Raw genomic sequence first — 25,896 nt, 5'->3', positions numbered from 1 at the left:
GCATAATAATACCAACTTTAATTATTTTGATTTATTTTATAATAATAAATTATAGGATGGGATTAATGTTTTATTCTACTGAACAATATTCGTTGGGTATATAATAAGTGTTTGTCTAAAAAAACAAAACCTAACATTTGCCTAATTATTAAATTATTTATTAGTTACGATTACAAAAATGAAAAATGTGTACCTTGCGGAGAAAGTTATAATATCTATTTTTGTATACAGATCTCTCATGTTTGGCATCAAACTATAAATAGGCAGCATTATTTATTTAACCCACTTGATATTGTTTTTATTTTTTGTATTAAACTAGGGAGAAAGCCCGTGCGATGCACGGCATGAATAATAGTTATTGTTTGTTTGTGGTAAGACGTTTTACACGGTCGGTGCATAATATGTAAGACAATACGCCTACAAAGGGGCGTGCTTAAACTTTATTAAAGCATGGACCATAAGTTGTTTCGTTGGCAAAACTTGCCGGCAAAAAAGAAGTGTAAAAAGATGTCTTCCAAGGAAAAAAACATGAAATGGAAAAAAGAAAAACGCATAAACTCTCGCACGCCTTCCTATCTTATTGGATAACACATAGATATGCATCGAAAAGTAGCATGGGTTTTCATCACTAACACCAAGTGCAGACGGTATACCTTTCATATGGGTCACTGTCAACTGTTTCTTCTGAATCCGAATCTGCATAAGCAGGCCTACGAAGGAAAAGCACGAAAAATTTATGTAGACGGTTATCCAAAAATAAATATGCACAACTACATTGTTTATGGAAATCAATCAATTATAGTTGAAAGTTTTATATTTTTAATGTAGAACAATGCACTTTTATATTTACGAACTCAAGTTTCCGACTGTGATAGCCTCCTAATTTTAAAATAGAGTAAACATATTACAGACCAAAATCATGAATCAATATTCAGTCTACGGTTATATTAACGTAAAGCTCTTCATCCAATCGTCTAAATTCACCAAGAAGAAACCCATTCTCATCAACAATCATCCCTCCGTATTTCTCAAACCAATCTTCATCCACCGATCTAAATTCACCTCAAACATTCTCAACGACCACAGTGGACTCACGTGTCGTTTGCGATTTATTGGCCGATGTATCGGTCTTGGAACATGGAGATTCAACTTCATCATCATCGGATAGATTTATTACTTCAAGAATTGGATCATATAACCTAACTGAACTCGTGCACTCTTGTTTGGGAATATGGATCTTGTTTGACCCGTTGACTGGGCCTGAAACCGGCGTTGTTAGAAGTCTTTTGTATTCTCTGTAGTTAGTAGAAGAAACCTCTGATAATGCCCTCTTCGACATTGTTTTGTTTGTTGTTGATTGTAGAAACGCATCGAATGGGAAGAATATATTGAGACTTGGGGTCAACCAAATGATGGAAGGAGATGAAGAGTTGTTCTTAAAATTCCTTTAATTCTATTATTTCGGTTATGTTATCTTTAATTATTGTAATTCTAATTTCTCCTTTAATTCAATTAATTCAGTTACTTTAATTCTATTATTTCAGTTATGTTATCTTTAATTATTGTAATTCTAATTTCTTTTTTAATTCCATTAATTCAGTTACGTTATCTTTATTTTTATTTTAAGTCTAACCAAAGGAGATGAAGAGTTAACACACATATATTTTAAAGTAAATGTTTAAAGTTTTTTATTCCTTTAATTCCTTTAAAATTCCTTTAATTCCATTAATTCAGTTACGTTATCTTTAATTTTATTTTAAGTCTAATTTGTTACAATTATAATATTAATTTTATTAATTTGAAGAAAAAATATATTTAAGAGACTCATGTATTTAAGAGTCTCATTAATGAAGGTTGTAAAATAGTTCATATAACTAAATTCTAAATTTTTAATTTTATTTTAAGTCTAATTTGTTACAATTATAATATTAATTTTATTAATTTGAAGAAAGAATGTATTTAGGAGACTCATGTATTTAAGAGTCTCATTAATGAAGGTTGTAAAATAGTTCATATAACTAAATTCTAAATTTTTAATTTTATTTTAAGTCTAATTTGTTACAATTATAATATTAATTTTATTAATTTGAAGAAAGAATGTATTTAAGAGACTCATGTATTTAAGAGTCTCATTAATGAAGGTTGTAAAATAGTTCATATAACTAAATTCTAAATTTTTAATTATATATTTAAGTCTAATTTGTTACAATTATAATATTAATTTTATTAATTTGAAGAAAGAATGTATTTAAGAGTCTCATTAATGAAGGTTGTATTTAAGACCCAAAACCGTATCGACGTGCCGCTTTTGACCTCTCCTTTGACCAAGAGACCAGGTTGCACATTAAATTCGTTGACTTCCCTTTCGAGCTTACAAATTCCACTCCAAACACCTGTTAACCCTGCTTGGATCGGAAGGTATAACAACGAGGAGGACTTGTAGTGAATGGTTGCGATCGCTCTTTGCCACAAACTACCCTCTTCTTGTTTAAACCTCCACCACCATTTTAAAAGGAGACTTACACTCATATCCCTCAACGACTCAACGAGGCCCTCCTTTGTCGATCGGTCCAATGGTTCTCCCCCACCCCTACCCCAAACAAACTTGATTTTTTATGATTGATTTTCAAGCCCACAATGAGATAAAAACACTCAATGTTGCGAATACTACTTTCACCCCATTCTCCCATAAACACTACATCGTCGACACTTGGCATAGATCAAGTGTGTTAGGTTTGGCCCATTATTTGAAAGTTATATCCCCTGAATGTTTGTCGTCTGTGTGACTTGAAACCAAGACCTCGCTTTCCTAAACACATGTGTTTATAGTTTGTCTTTGTTAATGGACCAACACCTCATTGGTAAACGTACCTCATATTAGCTAGCCGTTATTGATTGAATGTGTAAAATTGCATATTTACTCTATCTAAAACAACATTGCATAATAATACCAACTTTAATTATTTTGATTTATTTTATAATAATAAATTATAGGATGGGATTAATGTTTTATTCTACTGAACAATATTCGTTGGGTATATAATAAGTGTTTGTCTAAAAAAACAAAACCTAACATTTGCCTAATTATTAAATTATTTATTAGTTACGATTACAAAAATGAAAAATGTGTACCTTGCGGAGAAAGTTATAATATCTATTTTTGTATACAGATCTCTCATGTTTGGCATCAAACTATAAATAGGCAGCATTATTTATTTAACCCACTTGATATTGTTTTTATTTTTTGTATTAAACTAGGGAGAAACCTCGTGCGATGCACGGCATGAATAATAGTTATTGTTTGTTTGTGGTAAGACGTTTTACACGGTCGGTGCATAATATGTAAGACAATACGCCTACAAAGGGGCGTGCTTAAACTTTATTAAAGCATGGACCATAAGTTGTTTCGTTGGCAAAACTTGCCGGCAAAAAAGAAGTGTAAAAAGATGTCTTCCAAGGAAAAAAACATGAAATGGAAAAAAGAAAAACGCATAAACTCTCGCACGCCTTCCTATCTTATTGGATAACACATAGATATGCATCGAAAAGTAGCATGGGTTTTCATCACTAACACCAAGTGCAGACGGTATACCTTTCATATGGGTCACTGTCAACTGTTTCTTCTGAATCCGAATCTGCATAAGCAGGCCTACGAAGGAAAAGCACGAAAAATTTATGTAGACGGTTATCCAAAAATAAATATGCACAACTACATTGTTTATGGAAATCAATCAATTATAGTTGAAAGTTTTATATTTTTAATGTAGAACAATGCACTTTTATATTTACGAACTCAAGTTTCCGACTGTGATAGCCTCCTAATTTTAAAATAGAGTAAACATATTACAGACCAAAATCATGAATCAATATTCAGTCTACGGTTATATTAACGTAAAGCTCTTCATCCAATCGTCTAAATTCACCAAGAAGAAACCCATTCTCATCAACAATCATCCCTCCGTATTTCTCAAACCAATCTTCATCCACCGATCTAAATTCACCACAAACATTCTCAACGACCACAGTGGACTCACGTGTCGTTTGCGATTTATTGGCCGATGTATCGGTCTTGGAACATGGAGATTCAACTTCATCATCATCGGATAGATTTATTACTTCAAGAATTGGATCATATAACCTAACTGAACTCGTGCACTCTTGTTTGGGAATATGGATCTTGTTTGACCCGTTGACTGGGCCTGAAACCGGCGTTGTTAGAAGTCTTTTGTATTCTCTGTAGTTAGTAGAAGAAACCTCTGATAATGCCCTCTTCGACATTGTTTTGTTTGTTGTTGATTGTAGAAACGCATCGAATGGGAAGAATATATTGAGACTTGGGGTCAACCAAATGATGGAAGGAGATGAAGAGTTGTTCTTAAAATTCCTTTAATTCTATTATTTCGGTTATGTTATCTTTAATTATTGTAATTCTAATTTCTCCTTTAATTCAATTAATTCAGTTACTTTAATTCTATTATTTCAGTTATGTTATCTTTAATTATTGTAATTCTAATTTCTTTTTTAATTCCATTAATTCAGTTACGTTATCTTTATTTTTATTTTAAGTCTAACCAAAGGAGATGAAGAGTTAACACACATATATTTTAAAGTAAATGTTTAAAGTTTTTTATTCCTTTAATTCCTTTAAAATTCCTTTAATTCCATTAATTCAGTTACGTTATCTTTAATTTTATTTTAAGTCTAATTTGTTACAATTATAATATTAATTTTATTAATTTGAAGAAAAAATATATTTAAGAGACTCATGTATTTAAGAGTCTCATTAATGAAGGTTGTAAAATAGTTCATATAACTAAATTCTAAATTTTTAATTTTATTTTAAGTCTAATTTGTTACAATTATAATATTAATTTTATTAATTTGAAGAAAGAATGTATTTAAGAGACTCATGTATTTAAGAGTCTCATTAATGAAGGTTGTAAAATAGTTCATATAACTAAATTCTAAATTTTTAATTTTATTTTAAGTCTAATTTGTTACAATTATAATATTAATTTTATTAATTTGAAGAAAGAATGTATTTAAGAGACTCATGTATTTAAGAGTCTCATTAATGAAGGTTGTAAAATAGTTCATATAACTAAATTCTAAATTTTTAATTATATATTTAAGTCTAATTTGTTACAATTATAATATTAATTTTATTAATTTGAAGAAAGAATGTATTTAAGAGTCTCATTAATGAAGGTTGTAAAATAGTTCATATAACTAAATTTTTAATTATATATAGATAATATTACACGAACCTCAATTGTCAAAGGTTCGCTACTTCCCATGTCGGCCGTTTCATTAAAAACGATGATAATTATTTTACTATTATTATTTTAGTATTAAAATGCTTAACGTGTATATGTACAGTTTAAATAAATCGGAAAAAAATATGCTATGAGACTAAATAGTAGGTTTTAACTAGCTAAATCTTAAAAAAACACGTACTCATTTAATTAAAACAAATTAAATAAATAAAAAATATGTGCTGTGTGTAATTTGGTGATTGGTTAAAAAAATTCTTTATTCCCTCTCTTGCTCAACGTTGTTACAACCACCAACCCCTTCCATTGACGCCCCTATTAACGGTGGTGCGGCATGGTATTTGACACCCTAAGATGGCAGTGGGTTAACGCCCACTACTCAATCTTAAGATGGCCACTCACAAAACCATTAATATTTAAAAGAAATACAATTTAACACAACATGATACCATTTAATCAAATACCCATACCTAAAGAGAATCGGTGGCAAGTGGACATGAGAGTGAGACCTAGATTAAAAAAAAGCAGATAGTTGAAAGTAATAAAGAGTAAGTATTGAATGCCTTATTTATTGCTTGGGTCCATATATAAATAGCTATAACTAGTAATAAATAAGCCAATGAGCTTCTGGTGGAGTGGTAACGAAAAGACTTGCGTTTTCAAGAGACTAAGGTTTAATTCATGTTTCCCCCCATTAGTTTTCGGCAGCACCTGGTAATGATGGGATACTATACGAGTAGGCGGTGATCGCTAGTTCGATCCTTGAACTGAACGGATTTTACCTCACTGCACTGTCATGCCTTCGGACGAGTGTTCACAGGCTTTCTGCCCTAGGTGAGGGTTTCCCCGGTTCGGATGTCCGTGTATCCCGATGTGATGAATTTCGTCAGTAACTTATTTTGAGGATTTGTTGCCCGTTAAAAAAATAGTAACAAATAATAATAACAAAAAACAACATAAGGGTGTCCGGTGTGGGGGCGGTAAACCCACCCGGCACCGCTAACCACCCCACCGCCAACATCTTGTTTGCCGAAATGGTTAAGAAAATCGGTGAGGGAACACCAATTCGGCAAGAGGGAGGAAGGAGAGAGAGGGAGGGTATTGTGGGTGGGGTCCATTCCTATCTCAACCAATCACACCTTTTTTTTTTTTTTTTTAAATAGTTTACCACTTCACCAAGTGTTTAAACCATTGCCAACACTTTTCACCAAAGTTTAAACACTTTTGACTGATTAACATGGCGTGCTCTGATTGGTCGGTTTTTTGGTTTGCCAGTTAAAGTGTTTAACCACTCCCTACACCCTAAGGTTAGTTCGTAGAAAAAAACTAAACTTGTTTTAGGCGAACAAAACAATAGTAGATCAATTCACCAAGTGATTGTATCCCCACTTGTATTGCTAGTATTGGTGCGACATTTTTAAAGATTGTTTCATAAAACTTAAATAATACTTTTTTAATAACACTTAATTGGCGTATAAAATATATTATCCTTATCAATAATGAACAAGATATGGAATTATAAAATATATTACTTAATAATCAATTAACCATCCATGCTTTAAATAATATTATTATTCGGTGGATTCATGCTCTGTATAAACAGTGTCCAACACTCAACGGTTCGAAGAAAATACGTTCACTTTTCTTAACTATTATTATATAATATTATATAAAATTATTATTATTATATATTATTATATAAAATTATTATTATTATATAATAAATTCTTATATACAAAATCTGTTACAAAAGAAGCCCATTTATATGCATCTCGTCACCACCACTTGAACCAATCTCCGATCTGAATGAGCGGCAGCGAGGGAAGCTCGGGACATTCCGCCGGAGATCCGCCACCTCCGGCCGCCGTGAAGAAGAAGGACAAGGCGAAAGTCAGCCGGACGTCGTTAATCCTGTGGCACGCGCACCAGAATGATCCAGCGGCGGTGCGAAAACTGCTGGAGGAAGATCGCTCGCTCGTTCAAGCTAGAGATTACGATAATCGAACTCCGCTTCATGTTGCGTCACTTCACGGTTGGATCGAAGTCGCTAAATGCTTGATTGAGTACGGTGCTGATGTTAACGCGCAGGATCGGTGGAAAAATACGGTAATTATGTTCATACTCTATGTAATTGGAGTATTATCGTTAGTTTATGGTTAGAGATGGTTAATTGTTGATGATTGATGTAGTGTAGCTGAAATTTGTTGAAGAATTGAGGTTTTATCTGCATTTAGACGATAATAAACTGTATGTTTGTGCGATTACTATTATGTTTCTTTTTATTGTTATTAGATGCTTGTTTGTTGATGATTGATGTAGTGTAGTTGAAATTGTTGGAAAATTGTTGAACAATTGAGGTTTTATCTACATTTAGATGATAATAAACTGTAGGCTTGTGTAATTTGTATTATATTTCATTTTGTTGTTTTTATCGTTACGTTATTGTTAGAGATGCTTGATTGTTGATGGTTGATGTAGTGTAGTTGAAGTTTGTGAAATATTGTAAACAAAAAGGTTCAGTGTATGTTCTTGTTTATACTAAGTTTGGTTGGAAATTTGTTGAGTAATTGAGGTTTTATTTGCATTTAGATGGAAATAAACTGTAGGTTTGTTTGATTGCTATTGGATTATAGGAAGAAATGCATAATGAGTAAGTGAGTAATCATGATTGTCTTGTTGTGACGGAAGTATATACGTTCACAATGTGAATTCTTGTATAGATGCATATTGGATGAGTGTATGAGTGGATCCTTCTTGTTTATACTCAGTTGTGCTGGAAATGTGTTGAATATTTCAGGTTTTATCTGCACTTAGATGAAAATAAACTGTAGGTTTGTGTAATTACTATTGGATTATAGGAAGCAAGGCATAATGAGTAATCATGATTGTCTTGTGGTAACAGAAGTATATATGTTTACGGTATAAATTATTGTTGATGCATCATGCATATTGTTCATATTTTCATCCATATGGCAGTATATCATATGAACAGCTTGATATTGATGCCTTTTAGTTCCTTTTTGTTTATTCGAAAGTGGTTAACAAGTAGGCTTGACTGGCGAATATAAAAATATATAGTTCTTATAGATACGGTGTATCTGTTAAAGTTAGCAAAAAAGTCAAAAGTAAACATCGTAGGCTCATTATGGAAGCATACAATCATACATGGTGCTGGAAATGAACCTAGATTAGGAAAGTTTCGCTTGGGTGGTCCATCACCTATTTGTACACTTGTTTATATTCTTACATCAACAACTGTACAAACAATATGCAATAAACATGCCTGATTGCTTCTTTTATAGAAATGTTTTTGGTAGTAAAAAATCTTCAATCAACTCACTATACTTGATATTGTTCATGACAGCCTCTAGCTGATGCAGAAGGAGCTAGAAAACATAATATGATTGAGTTACTAAAGTCGTATGGTGGCCTGTCATATGTAAGTTCAACACCTTACACTCTCGTGTGATATGGAATCTATTCTTAGTGCTTTACTTTGTGGTATAACTTTTTGATGCATGTTATTCAGTGCACTTGTTAAACTATTTAAGATTGTATTTACCAACACACCATTCATCATCTAGAAATATTATCTGTAGGGTCCCATGTCTTCATTATCCTTTTCGAATTAGGGCCCACAATCCATTTTTTGTTGAGGAATATATATGAGTAGGGCTGTAAACGAAGGTGTTCGTTCATTAAAGAAAGAGCATGTTCATGAACGGTTCACAAACGCTTAACGTACAAGATTTCTTGTTTGTGTTCGTTCATTAAGGAAATGTACGTGTTCATGAATTTTTCATGAACACTTACCGAACGCAAACAAACACAAACAAATGTTCATGAATATACATGAACACAAACGGACGTTATATATTCCTTTTAAAGTAAAATCTGCATTTTCATACCAAAAATATATAAGTACTTAACATAACTACCCGAACATAGTTGACATAATTTTCATAAACACAACTAACACAAAAATTAAGAAGTTTGTCGAGCTTTAACACAAACTGGAATTGAAATGGTCATATTTTAAAAAAAACTAAAATCAATAAATAAAAATATAACATAGAAAACTTTTAAATGAACGAACACAAATAACATAAACGAGCGAACATAAACGAATACATTACCGAACGTTCACGAACATAAACGAACGAACCCAGCCTCTGTCGTGTTCGTTTGTTTAACTTATCGAACAAAATTTCTTGTTCGTGATTGTTCATTTATTAAATGAACAAACATAAAAGAACCTCCCACCTAACGGTTCATGAACTGTTCGTTGAATGTCCGGTTCCTTTATAGCCCTATATATGAGTTATTGCTAATAACAATTCTTAAGGTGATCTTTAGCGTTCTTAAGTTTCAAAGTTTGTCATCTTTTTTGCAGGGACAAAATGGAAGCCATTTTGAACCAAGACCCGTGCCACCACCCCTTTCAAATAAGTGCGACTGGGAAATTGACCCGCAAGAGCTGGATTTCACAAACTCCCACTTAATAGGCAAGGTGCGAGCTCGTTTGCTAAAATCTTGTCGATTTAATATTTAAATCTAACAAGTCAGAATTTAGATCTTTTATTTAAAGTTTTAGACCATTAATGAATTAAGAGTAAAATGCCATTTTCGTCCCTAAGATTGGGCCAGTTTTGCGACTTTCGTCCAAAGGTTTGTATTTTCGCATCTGGATCCAAAAGGTTTGAAATCTTGCCATTTTCATCCGGCTCGTTAACTCCATCCATTTTCTCCGTTAAGTCAGGGGTATTTCCGTCTTTTTTGTTAACTTAAAGGGCAATCCGGTTTAAGAGGTATTCAGTCTTTTTACATAAAGTGAAAAAGACCGAATTGCCCTATAAGTTAACAAAATAGACGGAAATACCCCTAACTTAACGGAGAGAAAATGGATGGAGTTAACGAGCCGGATGAAAATGACAAGATTTTAAACCTTTTGGATCCAGATGCGGAAATACAAACCTTTGGAGAGTCGCAAAAACTGGCCAAACCTCAGGGACGTAAATGACATTCTACTCATGAATTAATGACTATAACTATTTATGCTGATAGGGATCATTTGGTGAGATTGTAAAAGCATGTTGGCGTGGAACACCTGTAGCTGTCAAACGTATACTTCCAAGTCTATCAGATGACAAATTAGTGATGTGAGTTTAGCATACCAGGTCAACTAGTTACCTACTGTAAAAAAAATCCTTTTTTACAGTGACCTTTACAGCGTTACCACCATAATGGATGAATGTTCTTATTCTTGTTTATGTTACCAATACAGTCAGGACTTCAGGCATGAGGTGAATTTGCTGGTCAAACTTCGCCACCCTAATATAGTGCAGTTTCTTGGAGCTGTAACCGAAAAGAAACCGTTAATGCTGATAACTGAGTATCTGCGAGGGGTAATTTTAAAATCTAAATATTTAGTTGCAATGAATTTAAACATGAAAAAAGAAACAAAATATACACTGTCCTGTTATCTGAACGTTAGTATACGAATGCAGGGTGATCTTCATCAGTGCCTAAAGGGAAAGGGTGCACTAAGCCCAGCAACAGCTGTAAACTTCGCTTTAGACATGGCCAGGTACTTCTTATATTATTTTTAAGGAATAATGGATTTTGATAATCCCAACTATTAGCCGTTGGCCAGCAACAGTCCCAACTTCAAAAATAACCATTGGCGGTCCCATCTTTTCACATATTGTAAACCAGTGGACCTTTACTAACAGAAAAGGAAAAGGGGACAAAAAGAAATTAAGAATCTGTTAGTAAAGGTCCATTGGAATACAATATGCGAAAAGGTGGGACCACCACTGGTTATTTTTGAAGTTAGGACCGTTGCTGACCAACGGCTAATAGTTGGGATTATTAATATCCATTATTCCTATTTTTAAAAGAGTAAAATGGCATTTTCGTCCCTGAGGTTTGGCCAGTTTTGCGACTTTTGTCCAAAGGTTTGTTTTTCCGCATCTCAATCCAAAAGGTTTGAAATCTTGCAATTTTCATCTGGCTTGTTAACTTTATCCATTTTTCTCCGTTAAGTCAGGGGTATTTTTATCTTTTTTTCTAACTTAAAGGCCAATTTGGTCTTTTTCACTTTATGTAAAAATACCGAATGCCCCTGAAATAAACCGAATTGCCTACAAAGGTAACAGAAAAGATAGAAATACCGATGACTTAACGGAAAAAAATGGATGGAGTTGACGAGCTGGATGAAAATGGCAAAATTTCAAACCTTTTGGATCCAGATGCAGTAAAACAAACCTTTGGACAAAAGTCGCAAAACTGGCCAAACCGCAGGGACGAAAATGCCATTTTACTCTTTATAAAATAATAAATATATCTCTCAGATGGCGTCCTAATTTTTGGTTTTGTTTGTTCAAATTTATTCGTGTGTGTTTGCAGAGGCATGGCTTATCTTCACAATGAGCCTAATGTCATCATTCATAGGGACCTAAAACCAAGGTTTGTTAACTTCTTGCTTTGTTATATTCAGAATAGAGTAAAGTACACGGATGGTCCCTGTGGTTTACCAAAAATTTGGATGTGGTCACTAGCTTTTCAAAAGTACACATATGGTCCCTGTGGTTTGCACTTTATAATGCATATAGTCCCTAACCAACAAATTTAAACGTTTTAGCATGTCCAAGTTAGGGACTAAATGCGTTACAAAGTGTAAACTATAGGCACCATCCATGTACTTTTGGAAAAAGCTGGGGACCAAATACGTTACAATGTGCAAACCACAAGGGCCATCTATGTACTTTTGTAACGCTAGGGATCAAATCCAAAATATGATAAACCACAGGGACCATCCGTGTATTTTACTCTTCAGAACATAAAGATTAATGTGTCCACTTATTTTATAAACTTGATAATAATTCGGTTCATTTTTTTTATATTCTAGGAATGTTCTTTTAGTCAATTCAAATGCAGATCATTTAAAAGTCGGAGACTTTGGACTTAGCAAGCTTATTAGGGTTCAAAATTCTCACGATATTTACAAGATGACCGGCGAGACTGGCAGCTGTATGCTTTATATCCTACATACTATTTTCATTACACTTTTTAACATTTTGTAGATTTTTCCATATGATTGTATATCTAACTTTTTCGTGGTATAATACTATAATTACAGATCGTTACATGGCTCCTGAAGTCTTCAAGCACCGTAAATACGACAAAAAGGTTGACGTGTTCTCATTTGCAATGATATTATATGAGGTAATTTCTGGTGGAATAATTTTTGTGATAAAAGAATAAAAAAAATAATAGAGTTTTGATAATTATTATTGTTATTATTATTATTTTTATTATTATTATTTTTTTTTTTGGTTTTTTTAGATGCTTGAAGGTGAGCCACCATTATCGAATCTTGAAGCTTATGAAGCAGCAAAATATGTGGCAGAAGGACACAGGCCTATATTTAAGTCAAAAGGTTACACTCCTGAACTGAAAGAGTAAGTCAACTATCATACATAATAATATTTACAAGGAAAAATTACAAGTTTTGTCCTTTATCTATATACCACTTTTCAGGCGGTGTCCTTTTTAACGAATGTTGACAGGTGGTGTCCTTTACTAGGTATTTTGTTGCAAGTTTAGTCCTTTACACCCAACCCAGTTAGAAAACCCTGTTAATTGTTGACAGGCGGTGTCCTTTACTAGGTATTTTGTTGCAAGTTTAGTCCTTTACACCCAACCCAGTTAGAAAACCCTGTTAATTGTTGACAGGCGGTGTCCTTTACTAGGTATTTTGTTGCAAGTTTAGTCCTTTACCTAGGTATTTTGTTGCAAGTTTAGTCCTTTACACCCAACAATTAACAGGGTTTTTTAACTGGGTTGGGTGTAAAGGACTAAACTTGCAACAAAATACCTAGTAAAGGACACCGCCTGTCAACATTTATTAAAAAGGACACCGCCTGAAAAGTGGTATAAAGATAAAGGACGAAACTTGTAATTTTTCCTATTTACAATGAGCAAATACATTGAAATGTTGAATATCGATGATGTGATTCTGATGTGTTTGAAATATATTCGGTAGATTGACGGAGAACTGCTGGGCGGCGGATATGAACAAGAGACCGTCGTTTTTGGATATCTTAAAAAGGCTTGAAAAAATCAAGGAAACAATACAACCAGATCATCATTGGCATATTTTTACATGACCAACAAACACATCATCCTTTTATGAACATATTCAAGTCCAAATTCTGACTTTGATAAAGATGAATGCAGTTTTAGAAAAATGACTTTGATTAAGGAATTTCAAGAAATCTTGATTCGAATAATGAAATCTTACGGTTAGTTGTAGCTTGGAAGCACATTTTCTTGCCTGCTTTTTATAATTCTTTTTTGTACATGCTATATTGATCAAGTTTCTTTAATCTTTGAAAGATATTGCTGCTAATGTGATAAATGAGTTTTGTTGTGATTACTTGTTGTGGGGAACTATTCAACGTTTTGTAAACGTGTGCGTGTTCTCGTATGTGTTGCTACAAAGATTCACATAGATAGTGATGGAGCTAGATTGTTGGGTTGCAGTTAGACCTCCCAAAATTAAAGGGGGAATTCTATAGGGTTGCAATTAGACCTGCTATGTTAAGATTGATGAGTGGGCATACAAGGTTGGATCGGATAAGAAATGAACTTCTTAGGGAAAGGTTAGGAGTGACTAGTATATCGGATAAGATACAGGAGTGGAGATTGAGATGGTTTGGACATGTCAAGAGGAGACAGTTGACAACGCCAGTTAGAGCAGTGTAATCCTTGATTGTGGAGGGGAGGAGGAGGAGGAGTAGAGGTGGGCCCAAATTTACTTGGGATGAGCGGATTAGGCAGGATTTGATAGAGTTGCACCTCTCTGCGGACATGGTACATGATAGCTATGAAGACACAGGAGTAAGTTTAAGGACTTTTGAGAGAGAGAGAGAGTGAGAGAGAGGAGGGGGGGGGGGTATTCCTAATTTGATTGATTTGTAGGGGCTTAGAGTTCCTATTTGCATGTGGTTATCTTTCTGCAGCAATGACTATTTGTGGTCTTATGACTTCTCTATATGTTTCTACCTTACTATTTTACACATCCACAACCTTAGGTCTGTTATTTGGTCGTGTCTATGTCTTGTTACTAGTGCCGGGGGTCTATCTGGAAACGACCTCTCTGTCCCTAGGGATGGAGGTAAGGTTTGCCTACATCCCACCCTCCCTAGACCCTACCATTAGCTTGCTATTTGGGTGATTTACAGGGTATGGTTATTGTTGTTGTAGTGATAGAGCTAGATGCTAGTGTGGGAGACGTTGAGTGTGGGACCGGATGTCTTGTTAGGGTGATTCTACACACACGAAAACCATTACTCTCGCCATAGAGGGAAATTTCCTGCAATTAAACTTTGTCGTGAGAGCAAGTATTGGGCAAATACTTACTCTCACGAGCAAGTTCCTCATGTGAATCACTTTTTGTTAGCCGACCCGAGCACTGCATCATGATGCCTGTATAGGTCAAAACCCAAGATATTGCCATCTAGCGGATAGGCCGATTAAAACATCAAAAGAGTTAGGTTCAAACATCAAAAGATTATATGTGATATTGGATATTACATATAACTATAAACCTCAACCTACATTTAGGTCAACTGATGACTTTTTTTCGCTACACCTTCAAACAAAATTTCGCGACACTAGACTTAAATGAGCTTCTTCTTTTCGAAAAACGACTTCAAATGCCATACTTGTAAACCCGCCACAGACAAGCAAACAAATAGTGAAAGAAAACTCAACAACGCCATTCTTGAGTTCGTCTTGCTGTTAAGTTGTTGCATTTCCTGTTCCCTGCAACCAACACACAAAATCTGACATTCCGTTGTTGACTCGTCTAACATTTGACTTTTCAAAGTCAAAAGAAGTACTGTCAAATGAGTAATAAAAGATTGTTCGTTGACCTTTCTCGGAGATAAAACATCTCCTCATGAATGAAGGTTATGGTATCTTCAAGCTTCTTTAGTTCTAATTCCATTGCCTGCAAAACAAACAAACAAAGTTGACATCATATTATGTTCATCTAAAACATATAGGGGTCCTTTTTAACTTAGAGGTGTTAAGGGGGTCGTGTTCACGCAGTGGCGGAGCTTGAATGAAAACTCAGTGGGGGACAGACTCTTAAAAATCCAATGTTTTAAACTATTTTTTTTTTTGGAAAAAATTAACACTACGAGCGAAAAATCGTTCCCCAACCCCAATAAAGCTTCGCCCCTGTTCACGGGTTGGCAGGTCAAATCCTAGACGAACTTGAAAAAACACGACATGAACCTAAAAATCATGCCAGACACATGAACCTGACCACCAACCCAATTCCTTTAACCCAATTTTTTTTATATTTATTATTCTATAGTTCCAAAGTTACAACCAAAATTACAAATATATATAAAATTAACTACCTTTGAACCATAAAATCATATATACTCATTCTCTTGTATCTTTTAAATTCGACGTCATATTCGGTTTAAGTTACGACATAAAACCATTATTTTCAAAAATAAACAAGTCAACGATCAAGCCCACCAGGTCAACCCATTTAGCTAAACGTGTTTACAGATTTGACCCAAAACCATTTTGACTAAACTCAAACACACAAATTTCATATCGTGTCAGAAATTCACTTTCTTGGCTAAGAAAGGTACTCACATCTACAGAACCTTTCTTGGCTAAAGTAGACCAATCTTTAGCAGCCACACCAGACCTCCAATCAAACTCGACCGAAAACTTGATCACAGGATGATGATCAACCGCGAAAAAGCAAGCCAGATAATCCCCACCCTCAACAGCCTGGAACGAAAACTGTCCTGATTGCACAAGATCAGCATAATGATGAGAATTCCCATACACTGATGTCACCTAACAAAAATCACAACCAAAAGTCAACCATAATTCTCATAAAAGATATAAACAACATTTATGTTATGTACCCTTAAAGTGAGTTTGTGGGATTCAGGTAAAGGTTGTCCTTCATTGGGATTAACGACGGAATAGTGACCAACTGTCATAGAATTGGTTTTGATGTCTTCTGATATGCATTTGGTTCGACCGGATTCGATCTCGAACCGGACTGATTGGGTGGTTGTGGATAGAAAGGTTATGACTAGGGCGGCAGAAAGTATGAGTTTTTGAAGCTTCATGGTTAACGTATGTGTTGATGTTTCAAAAGAGAGAGAGAGAGAGAGAGAGAGAGAGAGAGAGAGAGAGGATGTGTTTCAAGAAACAAGACTAGTATATGTAATATCGAAAAATGTCAAAAACTAGGTTGATAAAGTCATAAAACAATTGGTATTGAAGTTGAAGTATTGTATAGTAAAGGTCAAAATAGTTAAAGAAAACTATATAAACTAGGAGGATTATGATGATGGGGAGTTCGGTTTTGATTGGTATCAATTTGGTAGGGTATAAATGCTTGATATGACAACCTAAAGAAAAAACAAAAATGAAAAATACAATTAATAAAGCTATATGTCCAAGATTATCGACACGTATTATAAAAATGAATATTGGTATTGGTTTTGATAATACTTGATATGATACATGTACTGCTGATGTTGTTATCGGTATTGGTTTGTCATGGTACTGGTACAATATCAACAATCGTTATATCTTATGGTATCCAAACAATAGTCTATTTTGAAAAAAACTTTATTTTTAGAAAGTTAATGAATGGAAATTACTAAAGGAAGATTAAAGACGTATATTATTTAAAGTTCAACAGGTAAACTTAATAGATAAAAGCTATTCTAGAATATAATTACTATTCATTGTACATCGTTCTATGAAAATTAATGTTTTAAAGTTGAAGCATTAAATATATACGAGTCCGTTAAATTGAAAACCATCCCCAGTTAAGAGAACCACGAGAACCACTTTCCAACTATTGATCTTTAAAGATGGATGGATGAAATTAAAAATTATAAAAACAATATTAAATTCTTTTTGTCTTATTATGTTTTTAATATTTTAATATCAAATGGGCAATTTAGTAAATTTACTTGTTTTGTCTTATTGTATATATTGTTTTTATAACTTTTTTGTCATATCAAATTAATTGTTTTTTATTAAAATCAAAATTTTTAATTAAAAACATTTAAAAATCTGATTTTTTTTACAAAAAACAATTTTTATCAGAATTTTTTTACAAAAAACGTTTTTACGAGCCGGTTTTTACGCCCCGTTTTTACTCGCCGTTTTTTAGCCCGGTTTTACGCGCCATTTTTTTACACCCGGTTTTATGCGTCGTTTTTAACGCGCCGTTTTACGCCCCCGTATTTACGCCTCGTTTTATCACCCAGTTTTTTTATGAGCCGTTTTCTATGCCCCGTTTTTACGCGCCGTTTTTTACACCTCGTTTTTTACGTGCTGTTTTTTACGTGCTGTTTTTTTTACACGCCATTTTGCACTCCCCGTTTTTTTCGCCTCGTACGCCGTTTTTTTACACACACGTTTTTAAACTTTTTTTACGAGTTTAAACTTTTTTTACGGTTTTAAACTTTCTTTTTACAAAAAACATTCTTACAAAAAAACTTTTTTACAATTTTTTTTACAAAAACTTTTTAACAAAGAACAAAAATTTATACGAATTTTTATTACGGTTTTAACCTTTTTTTTACAAACATGTTTTTTAAGCTTTTTTACGTTTTTTTACGAAAACGTTATTTACGGTTTTAATTTTTTTTTACAAAAACTTTTTTACCAAAAAATTTTTACAAATCTTTTTGTACATAAAAAACTTTTTTTATAAAAGACAAAAATTTATACGTAAACTTTTTTACGGTTTTAACATTTTTTTTACAAAAACCTTTCTTTTACATACACGTTTTTAAACTTTTTTACTTTTTTTACGGTTTTAAACTTTTTTTTTTACAAAAACTTTTTTATAATTTTTTTTACAAAATCTTTTTTACATATTAACAAAAAGAGGAGAGAAAAATTGAAGAGAGAGAAATTGAAAATATTTTAAAAAGAGACTTTAATGAGGAGAGAGAGAGATGATTTAATGGTTTCAATTAAATGACTATATTACCCATACCTCTTCGACGCGAACGTTTTCGACCCGTACCGCTTCGACACGAACGGTTTCGACCCGTACCGCTTCGCCGTGAGCGGTTTCGACGCGAACCGTTTTGACCCGTACCGTTTCGACCAGTACTGTTTCGACGCGAACCGTTTCGACGCGTACCATTTTGACCCGTACCGTTTCGAAGTGAACCGTTTCGACCCGAACCATTTCGAATCGAAATGTTTCGACCCGTACCGTTTCGACCATTACCATTTCGAATCGAACCGGTTTGACCTGAACCGTTTCTACGCGAACCGTTCAACCCGAACTGGTGGTTGTGGGTGCCGGAGTAATGGATTCCAATTCGTTTTACAACCAAACACAACAAAAATGGAATTGAGATTCCAATTCCAATTACAAGTGAAATGTTTAAATTCCAAATTTAATTCCTTCAAATTGTAATTTCTATACAAATTCAAATTCAAATCATTTCGCGTACCAAACGCCCACCTAAACTCCAGTCATCACATTTGAATACGCAAGCACCACACTAAAAGTTAACTTTCCTTTTTAACACATGTTAAAATGATCCATCATCATGATATATAAAAATAAAATACTTGAATCTGTAATATTTTGTGTTGTTATAAAATAGCCCCACAACATGTAGATTCATGTGACCTAGCAATTGCAAATTTGTACCATATTCATCCTCCGTCACTTTCATCACACTAGATCTTAGGGCTGTAAACGAACCAAACGAACACGAACAAGGTCTTGTTCGTGTTCGTTCGTTAAGGAAATAAATGTGTTCACGAACGGTTCATGAACACTTACCGAACGAGATTTTATGTTCGTGTCCGTTCATTAAAGAAATGAGCGTGTTCGCGAACGGTTCACGAACACAAACGAACACAAATAAATTTGGCGAACTCGACGAAGGATAAAGATAGATGGCCCAGAGAGTAGCACTCAAACTTGAATCCCTTATTGTGGAACGGAGGTCGATCGTTTTCGTGGATGTAAATAATGAGAAATGAAAGGGAAATGATGCATAAATAAGGTGAAAGTGGGTTTCCTAGTTTAATTGTTAGGGAAATAAAATAAATAAAAGTCTAATAATATAAAAAGTACAAATAAAATATAAGAAAGTACAAAGATCTTCAATTAAAACACAAACATACGAACATAAACGAACGTAAATCAATGAATGTTCACGAACACATTCACAAACACCTTATCGAACGTTCACGAACACAATCGAACGAACGAGACCTCTGTTCATGTTCGTTCATTTAACTAATCGAACGAAATTTCTTGTTCATGTTCGTTCGTTTATTAAACGAACGAACATAAACGAACTTCCCGCCGAACGGTTCACGAACTGTTCGCTGAACGTTCGGTTCGTTTACAGCCCTACTAGATCTCCCTTTCCCCAAAACTTTCATACAAACAAAAACAAATCCTTCATTTAACTTTCTTCATTTTGGTAACATCCCAAATCACAATTTCTTTTAAACAAAAATAGATCCATTGAAAAACATTTGACATTTTGTCAATCTTTGGTGTTTGAAACCCTCATTTTCTTTATTATTAATTCATTCTTCATCACTTCTAGGGTTCTTTTTCATCAACCCATTTCCCCAATTTAGCTAAATTTCAATTTTTAGTGGTGGGTTTTTTTTTTTTTTTTAATCATAATCTTGAAATTTTGAATCTTTTTTCCAATTTCTTGAAAACCCAGTTCGTATTTTCAATTTAGATCATGAAATTGTGAAAAAGTTTGAATCTTTTTGTGATTTTCAAACCACCCAACTCGAGATTACATCAGGGTAGTTAATAATTAATATTATTATTTATTATATTTTAAAAAAAATTACAGCAATGTGTTGAGGATGAAGAAGAGATGTGGTGTGGGAAAAAGAAATGGATGTAAGATCTGAAAGCAGTAGTAGTGTGAGGTGGGGTAAGTTACCTGGGCAAGTGATCCAACGGTCCAGATTACAAGTGTGGTTCATTAGGGTTTGTTCCACCATTTTGATTTGGACTTGTTTGGTTCAGCTTTTGACCGTTGGTGAGCTTTGGCATCCGCGGTTCTTCACCGGGTTTTTTTTTAACCCGATAAATGTATCCACTGTTCATCTGCCACCCCCAAGTGAGTAATGAAACTTGTTGGGTTCATGTTTGTTTATGTGTCTTTTTAGTTAATTGTTTTGGGTACAATGTGTATGCTTGTTTTAGGTTAATTGTTTTAGTTTATAGATGATTGTACTCGATTTAGTTAGTGGATACTATGCCACTATGGAACAAATAAGTAACTCATGTCATACAAGCATAGTTGTTAATAGTGAATAGTGGACGATAGCGACAAGCTTCCTGTACGCTACGTAGCGACAATGATGATATGGCGGGCCCCGCTATATCATCCCCGCTATATCATCATTGTCGCTACGTAGCGTACTAGGGATGAGCAATTGGTATAAAATACCGTCCCGATCCCATCCCGATCCCGAAATCCGGTCCCGATTTTTTTTCGGTACCGGAAACGGTATCCACTTTTTGGCATTTTCGGTATCGGTACGGTACGGTATCGGTAAAATACCGAATTTTACCCTTAAAATACCGATACCGTATGTCGGTATCGGTATCGATATCAAGTTTACACAAAATTCGGGATCGGTATTTTTCGGGATCGGGTCGGTATCGGGACGGTATCGGTATTTGCTCATCCCTATAGCGGGCGCTATTTTATGTTAGCGACACGGCCGACACCCTAGAAGAAAATTTTAGAAGTATTTTATATGTATATTATATCTAAATACGCTATTTTATTTGTATATTTAACAAAAAACCTAAAATCCTGCTAGTATATAAAAACAGAAAAAAACACCTAGAATCCTGCTATGGAGCGCCAAAATCAGATGGTGACACATGAGCGCTTCGCTACGGTATTCGCTAAAGCGCCTGCTATGAGCGCTATTAACAACTATCTATACGGGCTGTATATTAGGATGAAAATGGTCATATGGGCCGTATGATAGGGTGAAAATGGTCATACGGGTCGTACGGGCCCAAATCATACGGCATGTATGATGTTTTGACCGACAAAGAAATAACTGATGTGACCAATGACAAAGTAACAAGGCCCGTGTAACAATTTTTCGCCCTATCATACGGCCCATATGATGTGACAAGCTTTGGTGTGCTGGCTTGATTTGACTCAGACGGCCTGTATGATGTGACATGCAAGCTGGTGAACACTATTGGGGGGGGGGTGTTTGTATAACATCACCCTACTAAAAGACAATAACTAGCTAGATAAATTATAGGTAGGACAAAGATATGTCTCTATAATCTTCTAAATGGATAACAATTTATACCGAGGTTTAGGGGGGGATTTCGTTTGATTATAGTTCTTTTGTTGCGCAGGGAATTATACGAGTAACGGGTTTCTCAAAGTTTCTTGTAACGGGGGTTTAAACCAAATGAGAGCTGCGGTTCGTGGTTTTTTCTTTCGCTTCCATACTAATTCATACTTTTTTTCAAGTATTAATTTTCGGTTTTATAGTAAAGTTTGTCATTTCAGATATGTGACATGGTGACAGTTGCTCGTCTTCTAAATCTCACTTTGGTTGTCCCGGAGCTCGATAAAACATCTTTCTGGGCTGATCCTAGGTAGTTGTTATGTTGGTTTTTAGTAAACAATAATGGCGTTATCGTCGGTATGTTAGAGTTAATTACTGTTTTCGTCCCTGTGGTTTGTCAAAAATCACTATTTCAGTCCATTAGTTTAAAAATTGCGATTTCAATCCCTGTGGTTTGTCAAAAATCACTATTTCAGTCCATTAGTTTAAAAATTGCGATTTCAGTCCCTGTGGTTTCACTTTCATAACCATTTCAGTCCCTGTGGTTTCACTTTCGTAACCATTTCAGTCCATCTCGTAACCATTTCAGTCCCTGTACTTGCAAAATAAATGGATTGAAATGGTTACGAAAGTGAAACCACAGGGACTGAAATGGTTACGAAAGTGAAACCACAGGGACTGAAATCGCAATTTTTAAACTAATGGACTGAAATAGTGATTTTTGACAAACCACAGGGACGAAAACAGTAATCAACTCGGTATGTTATTTCAGTATGTTTATGTTTTGGTGTTTTGTTCAGTGATTTTGAGGACATATTTAATGTCGGCCACTTCATCGATTCACTAAGAGATGAAGTCCGGATTGTTAAACGAGTGCCAAAGAGATTTAGCCGAAATAATGGATCCCAGCCATTAGAGATGCCACCTGTCAGCTGGTCGAGTGAAAAATATTATCTTGAACAGGTTTGTATCTAAATGTTTAAATTTAATTCGATGCCTTACCTTAATATTATAACTTAATGCTTTTAATTTTTTCATGAGTTAACTGTCATTTACGTCACTGTGGTTTGTCCACTTATACATTTCATGCCAACTTTCAAAATTGTACCATTTTCCTCCCTGACATCAAGGTTGGAGAACTCGCTAGTCGCTAGCGGGTCGGTGAGGTAGGGACTACCGACTACTCGGGATTACTCGGGATTAATCGGATCGGACTTTTTATGTATAATTTTAAGTTTTTATACATACATTTTTATACGTAATTTTTTTAAGTGGACAAGTTTTGACCGGAATCTGGGAGGTTTTGGCCGGAATATGTGTTTTTTTCCGATTTTTCCTAACCGACTAGTCGCGATTAGGGCCGACTAGGGCCGACTAGGCCGACTAGCGATTTTTTTACTGATTAGCTGAAAATTACTCAGTTGATGGGCGACTAGCGACTAGTCAGCGATTAATCGCCGGCTAGTCGCGATTTTTGCAACCATGCCTGACATTCTCGAAACGTGTCATTGCAGTCCAAAAAACTAACCCCAGTTAAAAACTCAGTTAGCTCAGGGATACAATGGTCATTATACACATATTTTTTCATAACAGATTTGTTATTTTTCATAATAATAATAATATTAATAAAAAGAAGTTTTAAAAAATGAAAATTACAAAATCCAAGTAAAATGACCATTTTACCCCTGAGCTAACTGAGTTTTTTTAACCGGGGTTAGTTTTTTTGGACAGAAATGACACGTTTTGAGAATGTCAGGGAGGAAAATGGTACACTTTTGAAAATTTGGCCTGAAAAGGCATAAGTGGACAAACCACCGGGATGTTAATGGCAGTTAACTCTTTTTTCATTTATGAAGGATAAATTTATATTTTCATGGCTACAAATTTGTACCAAAATGCAGATTCTTCCGCTTTTTAACAAGCATAAGGTGATACACTTTAATCGAACGGATACGCGATTAGCAAACAATGGCATTCCACCTCATCTTCAAAAGCTTAGGTGTCGTGTCAATTTCCATGCGTTAAAGTTCACACCTTCGATTGAAGCTCTTGGGAACAAATTGATTAGTATTCTTCAAGAAAAAGGGCCGTTTATGGCTTTACACTTGAGATATGAGATGGACATGTTGGCATTTTCGGGTTGTACACATGGATGCACCACCGAAGAATCCGAGGAACTCAAACGTTTGAGGTAACATCCTCTTTTTTCACTTTATGTAAAAAGACTGAATACCCCTGAAAAGGACCGAATTGTCTTTTAAGTTAACAAAAATGACGGAAATACCTCTAACTTAACGGAGAAAAATGGATGGAGTTAACGAGCCAGATGAAAATGACAAGATTCCAAATCTTTTGGATCCATATGCAAAAAAAACAAATCTTTGGACGAAAGTCGTAAAACTGGCCGAACCTCAGGGACAAAAATGACATTTTACTCTAAAAAAGTTAAAAAAATCCAGACAAGAAAGGTTGGCCCAGCTCGACCCAACTCAAATACTCTTTTTGACCCGTTACCTGACTAACCCGGTTTGATGAAAAAAATTGTTTCTAGATATGCGTTCCCATGGTGGAGGGAGAAAGAGATAGCGTCGGAAGAACGAAGATCGCAAGGTCTTTGTCCTCTTACACCTGAAGAAGCAACATTAGTTCTACAAGCACTCGGGTTTGGCCAAGACACACAAATATATATTGCTTCCGGTGAAATTTACGGCAGTGAAAAACGACTTGCCGTTTTAAGAAATACGTTTCCTCGTATCGTAAGTGATCGCCCTCAATTGTTGGATTTATTTCATTTTTTAAGGTAATCGGTCTTTTTGAAGTAAAGATTCGACTTTTTTACGTTTTAGGTGAAGAAAGAAACGTTATTAGATCCGGAAGAATTGAGACAGTTTCAGAATCATTCATCTCAAATGGCGGCTCTTGATTTCATGGTTTCGGTTGCTAGTAACATTTTTGTTCCGTCTTATGATGGTAATATGGCAAAGCTTGTTGAAGGTCACCGAAGGTAATTTTCGGTAATCTGGATTTTACTAGGACAATAAAAAGATTAAAATCAATAAACAATAGAATAAAGTACACACATGGTCTCTGTGGTTAACCGAAGTTTTAGATTTAGTCCTTAGCTTTCCAAAAGTACCCATATGGTCCTTATAGTTTGCACTTTATAACTCATTTAGTCCTCAACTTTTTCCAAAAGTACAGAGATGGTCCTTGTGGTTTGCACTTTGTAACGCATTAAATCCCAAACTTTTAGGGACTAAATGCGTTACAAAGTGCAAACCACATGGACCATCCATGTACTTTTGGCAAAAGCTGGGGACTAAATGCGTTACGAAGTACAAACCACAGGGACCATCCGTGTACTTCTAAAAAGCTAGGGACTAAATACGTTACAAAGTGCAAACCACATGGACCATCCATGTACTTTTGGCAAAAGTTGGGGACTAAATGCGTTACGAAGTACAAACCACAGGGACCATCCGTGTACTTTGAAAAAGCTAGGGACTAAATCCAAAATTTTGGCCAACTACAGGACCATCCGTGTACTTTACTCTAAATAATAAGTTTGTAAAATGCGTGTGAATATCTCAAAGTACAACTTAATGTGGGAACGGTAATTTGACCCATGGTTCAATTTGGTTTGCGTTTTATCTAAAACGGGTCGAATAAAAACATTAGCTAAAAGATAAACGGGTCAAACATGTTGAAAAGTTTGTAATATTGTATGTAATGCAGGTACCATGGGTTCAAGAAAACCGTCCAATTAAACCGAAAAAAACTTGTAGAATTGATAGATTTGCACCAAAACGGGACGCTGTCATGGGAAGGGTTTTCGAACGCTGTGAAATCATCACATGAAGAACGAATTGGCCGACCAAAACATCGTACAATAATTACAGAAAAACCTAAAGAAGAAGACTACTTTTATGCCAACCCTGAAGAATGCTTTTGTGAGATGGCAAATTGTAGCCACTCGATTCGATGAAGCTGATTTTCATTATTGTTTTGTTATGGGATTTGCAGAAGATGAGATTTGTGGAGAATGGCGGAAATAGAAAGCGCGAGAGTTGTTTATATGTGACGAGTGCGAAAAGGAAGCACTCGGCTTTTATGGCATAAAGATTTGTTCTTTTTTTAATTTTCTGCACTTTAGTTGAATATAAATACTTATAGTTATAAGAATCATAATCTTCTTTGATAATTCTACAAGATTTGTTCA

The 25,896-nt window shown here is 34.7% G+C and overlaps 3 protein-coding genes across 3 annotated transcripts; 2 read left to right on the top strand and 1 right to left on the bottom strand.

Annotated features, from left to right (window-relative positions):
• The first annotated feature begins 7,012 nt into the window (after positions 1–7,012).
• Positions 7,013–13,695, top strand: LOC110871835 (integrin-linked protein kinase 1). The gene is made up of 11 exons (XM_022120587.2): positions 7,013–7,379; positions 8,638–8,712; positions 9,667–9,783; positions 10,338–10,432; positions 10,558–10,678; positions 10,781–10,860; positions 11,682–11,741; positions 12,184–12,305; positions 12,415–12,500; positions 12,621–12,736; positions 13,321–13,695. Exons 1-11 carry the CDS (start codon positions 7,080–7,082, stop codon positions 13,442–13,444), a joined length of 1,296 nt encoding a protein of 431 aa, XP_021976279.1. The 5' UTR covers positions 7,013–7,079; the 3' UTR covers positions 13,445–13,695.
• Positions 13,696–14,787: 1,092 nt separating this feature from the next.
• Positions 14,788–16,525, bottom strand: LOC110871834 (transmembrane emp24 domain-containing protein p24delta9). Its single transcript, XM_022120586.2, has 4 exons — positions 16,238–16,525; positions 15,957–16,166; positions 15,215–15,291; positions 14,788–15,104 (listed from the first exon to the last, which is right to left on the bottom strand). The coding sequence occupies exons 1-4, from the start codon at positions 16,445–16,447 to the stop codon at positions 14,960–14,962; spliced, it is 642 nt and encodes a 213-aa protein (XP_021976278.1). The 5' UTR covers positions 16,448–16,525; the 3' UTR covers positions 14,788–14,959.
• Positions 16,526–19,741: 3,216 nt separating this feature from the next.
• On the top strand, positions 19,742–25,896 carry LOC110871833 (rhamnogalacturonan I rhamnosyltransferase 1). The gene is made up of 8 exons (XM_022120584.2): positions 19,742–20,467; positions 21,742–21,809; positions 21,899–21,987; positions 22,478–22,640; positions 23,579–23,868; positions 24,229–24,433; positions 24,524–24,681; positions 25,413–25,896. The coding sequence occupies exons 1-8, from the start codon at positions 20,239–20,241 to the stop codon at positions 25,660–25,662; spliced, it is 1,452 nt and encodes a 483-aa protein (XP_021976276.1). The 5' UTR covers positions 19,742–20,238; the 3' UTR covers positions 25,663–25,896.

This window comes from Helianthus annuus, chromosome 8, assembly GCF_002127325.2.
Source record: "Helianthus annuus cultivar XRQ/B chromosome 8, HanXRQr2.0-SUNRISE, whole genome shotgun sequence".
Lineage (NCBI taxonomy): Eukaryota > Viridiplantae > Streptophyta > Magnoliopsida > Asterales > Asteraceae > Helianthus > Helianthus annuus.
The sequence above is the reverse complement of the archived record's forward strand: the minus strand, read 5'-3'. Positions and strand labels throughout refer to the sequence as shown.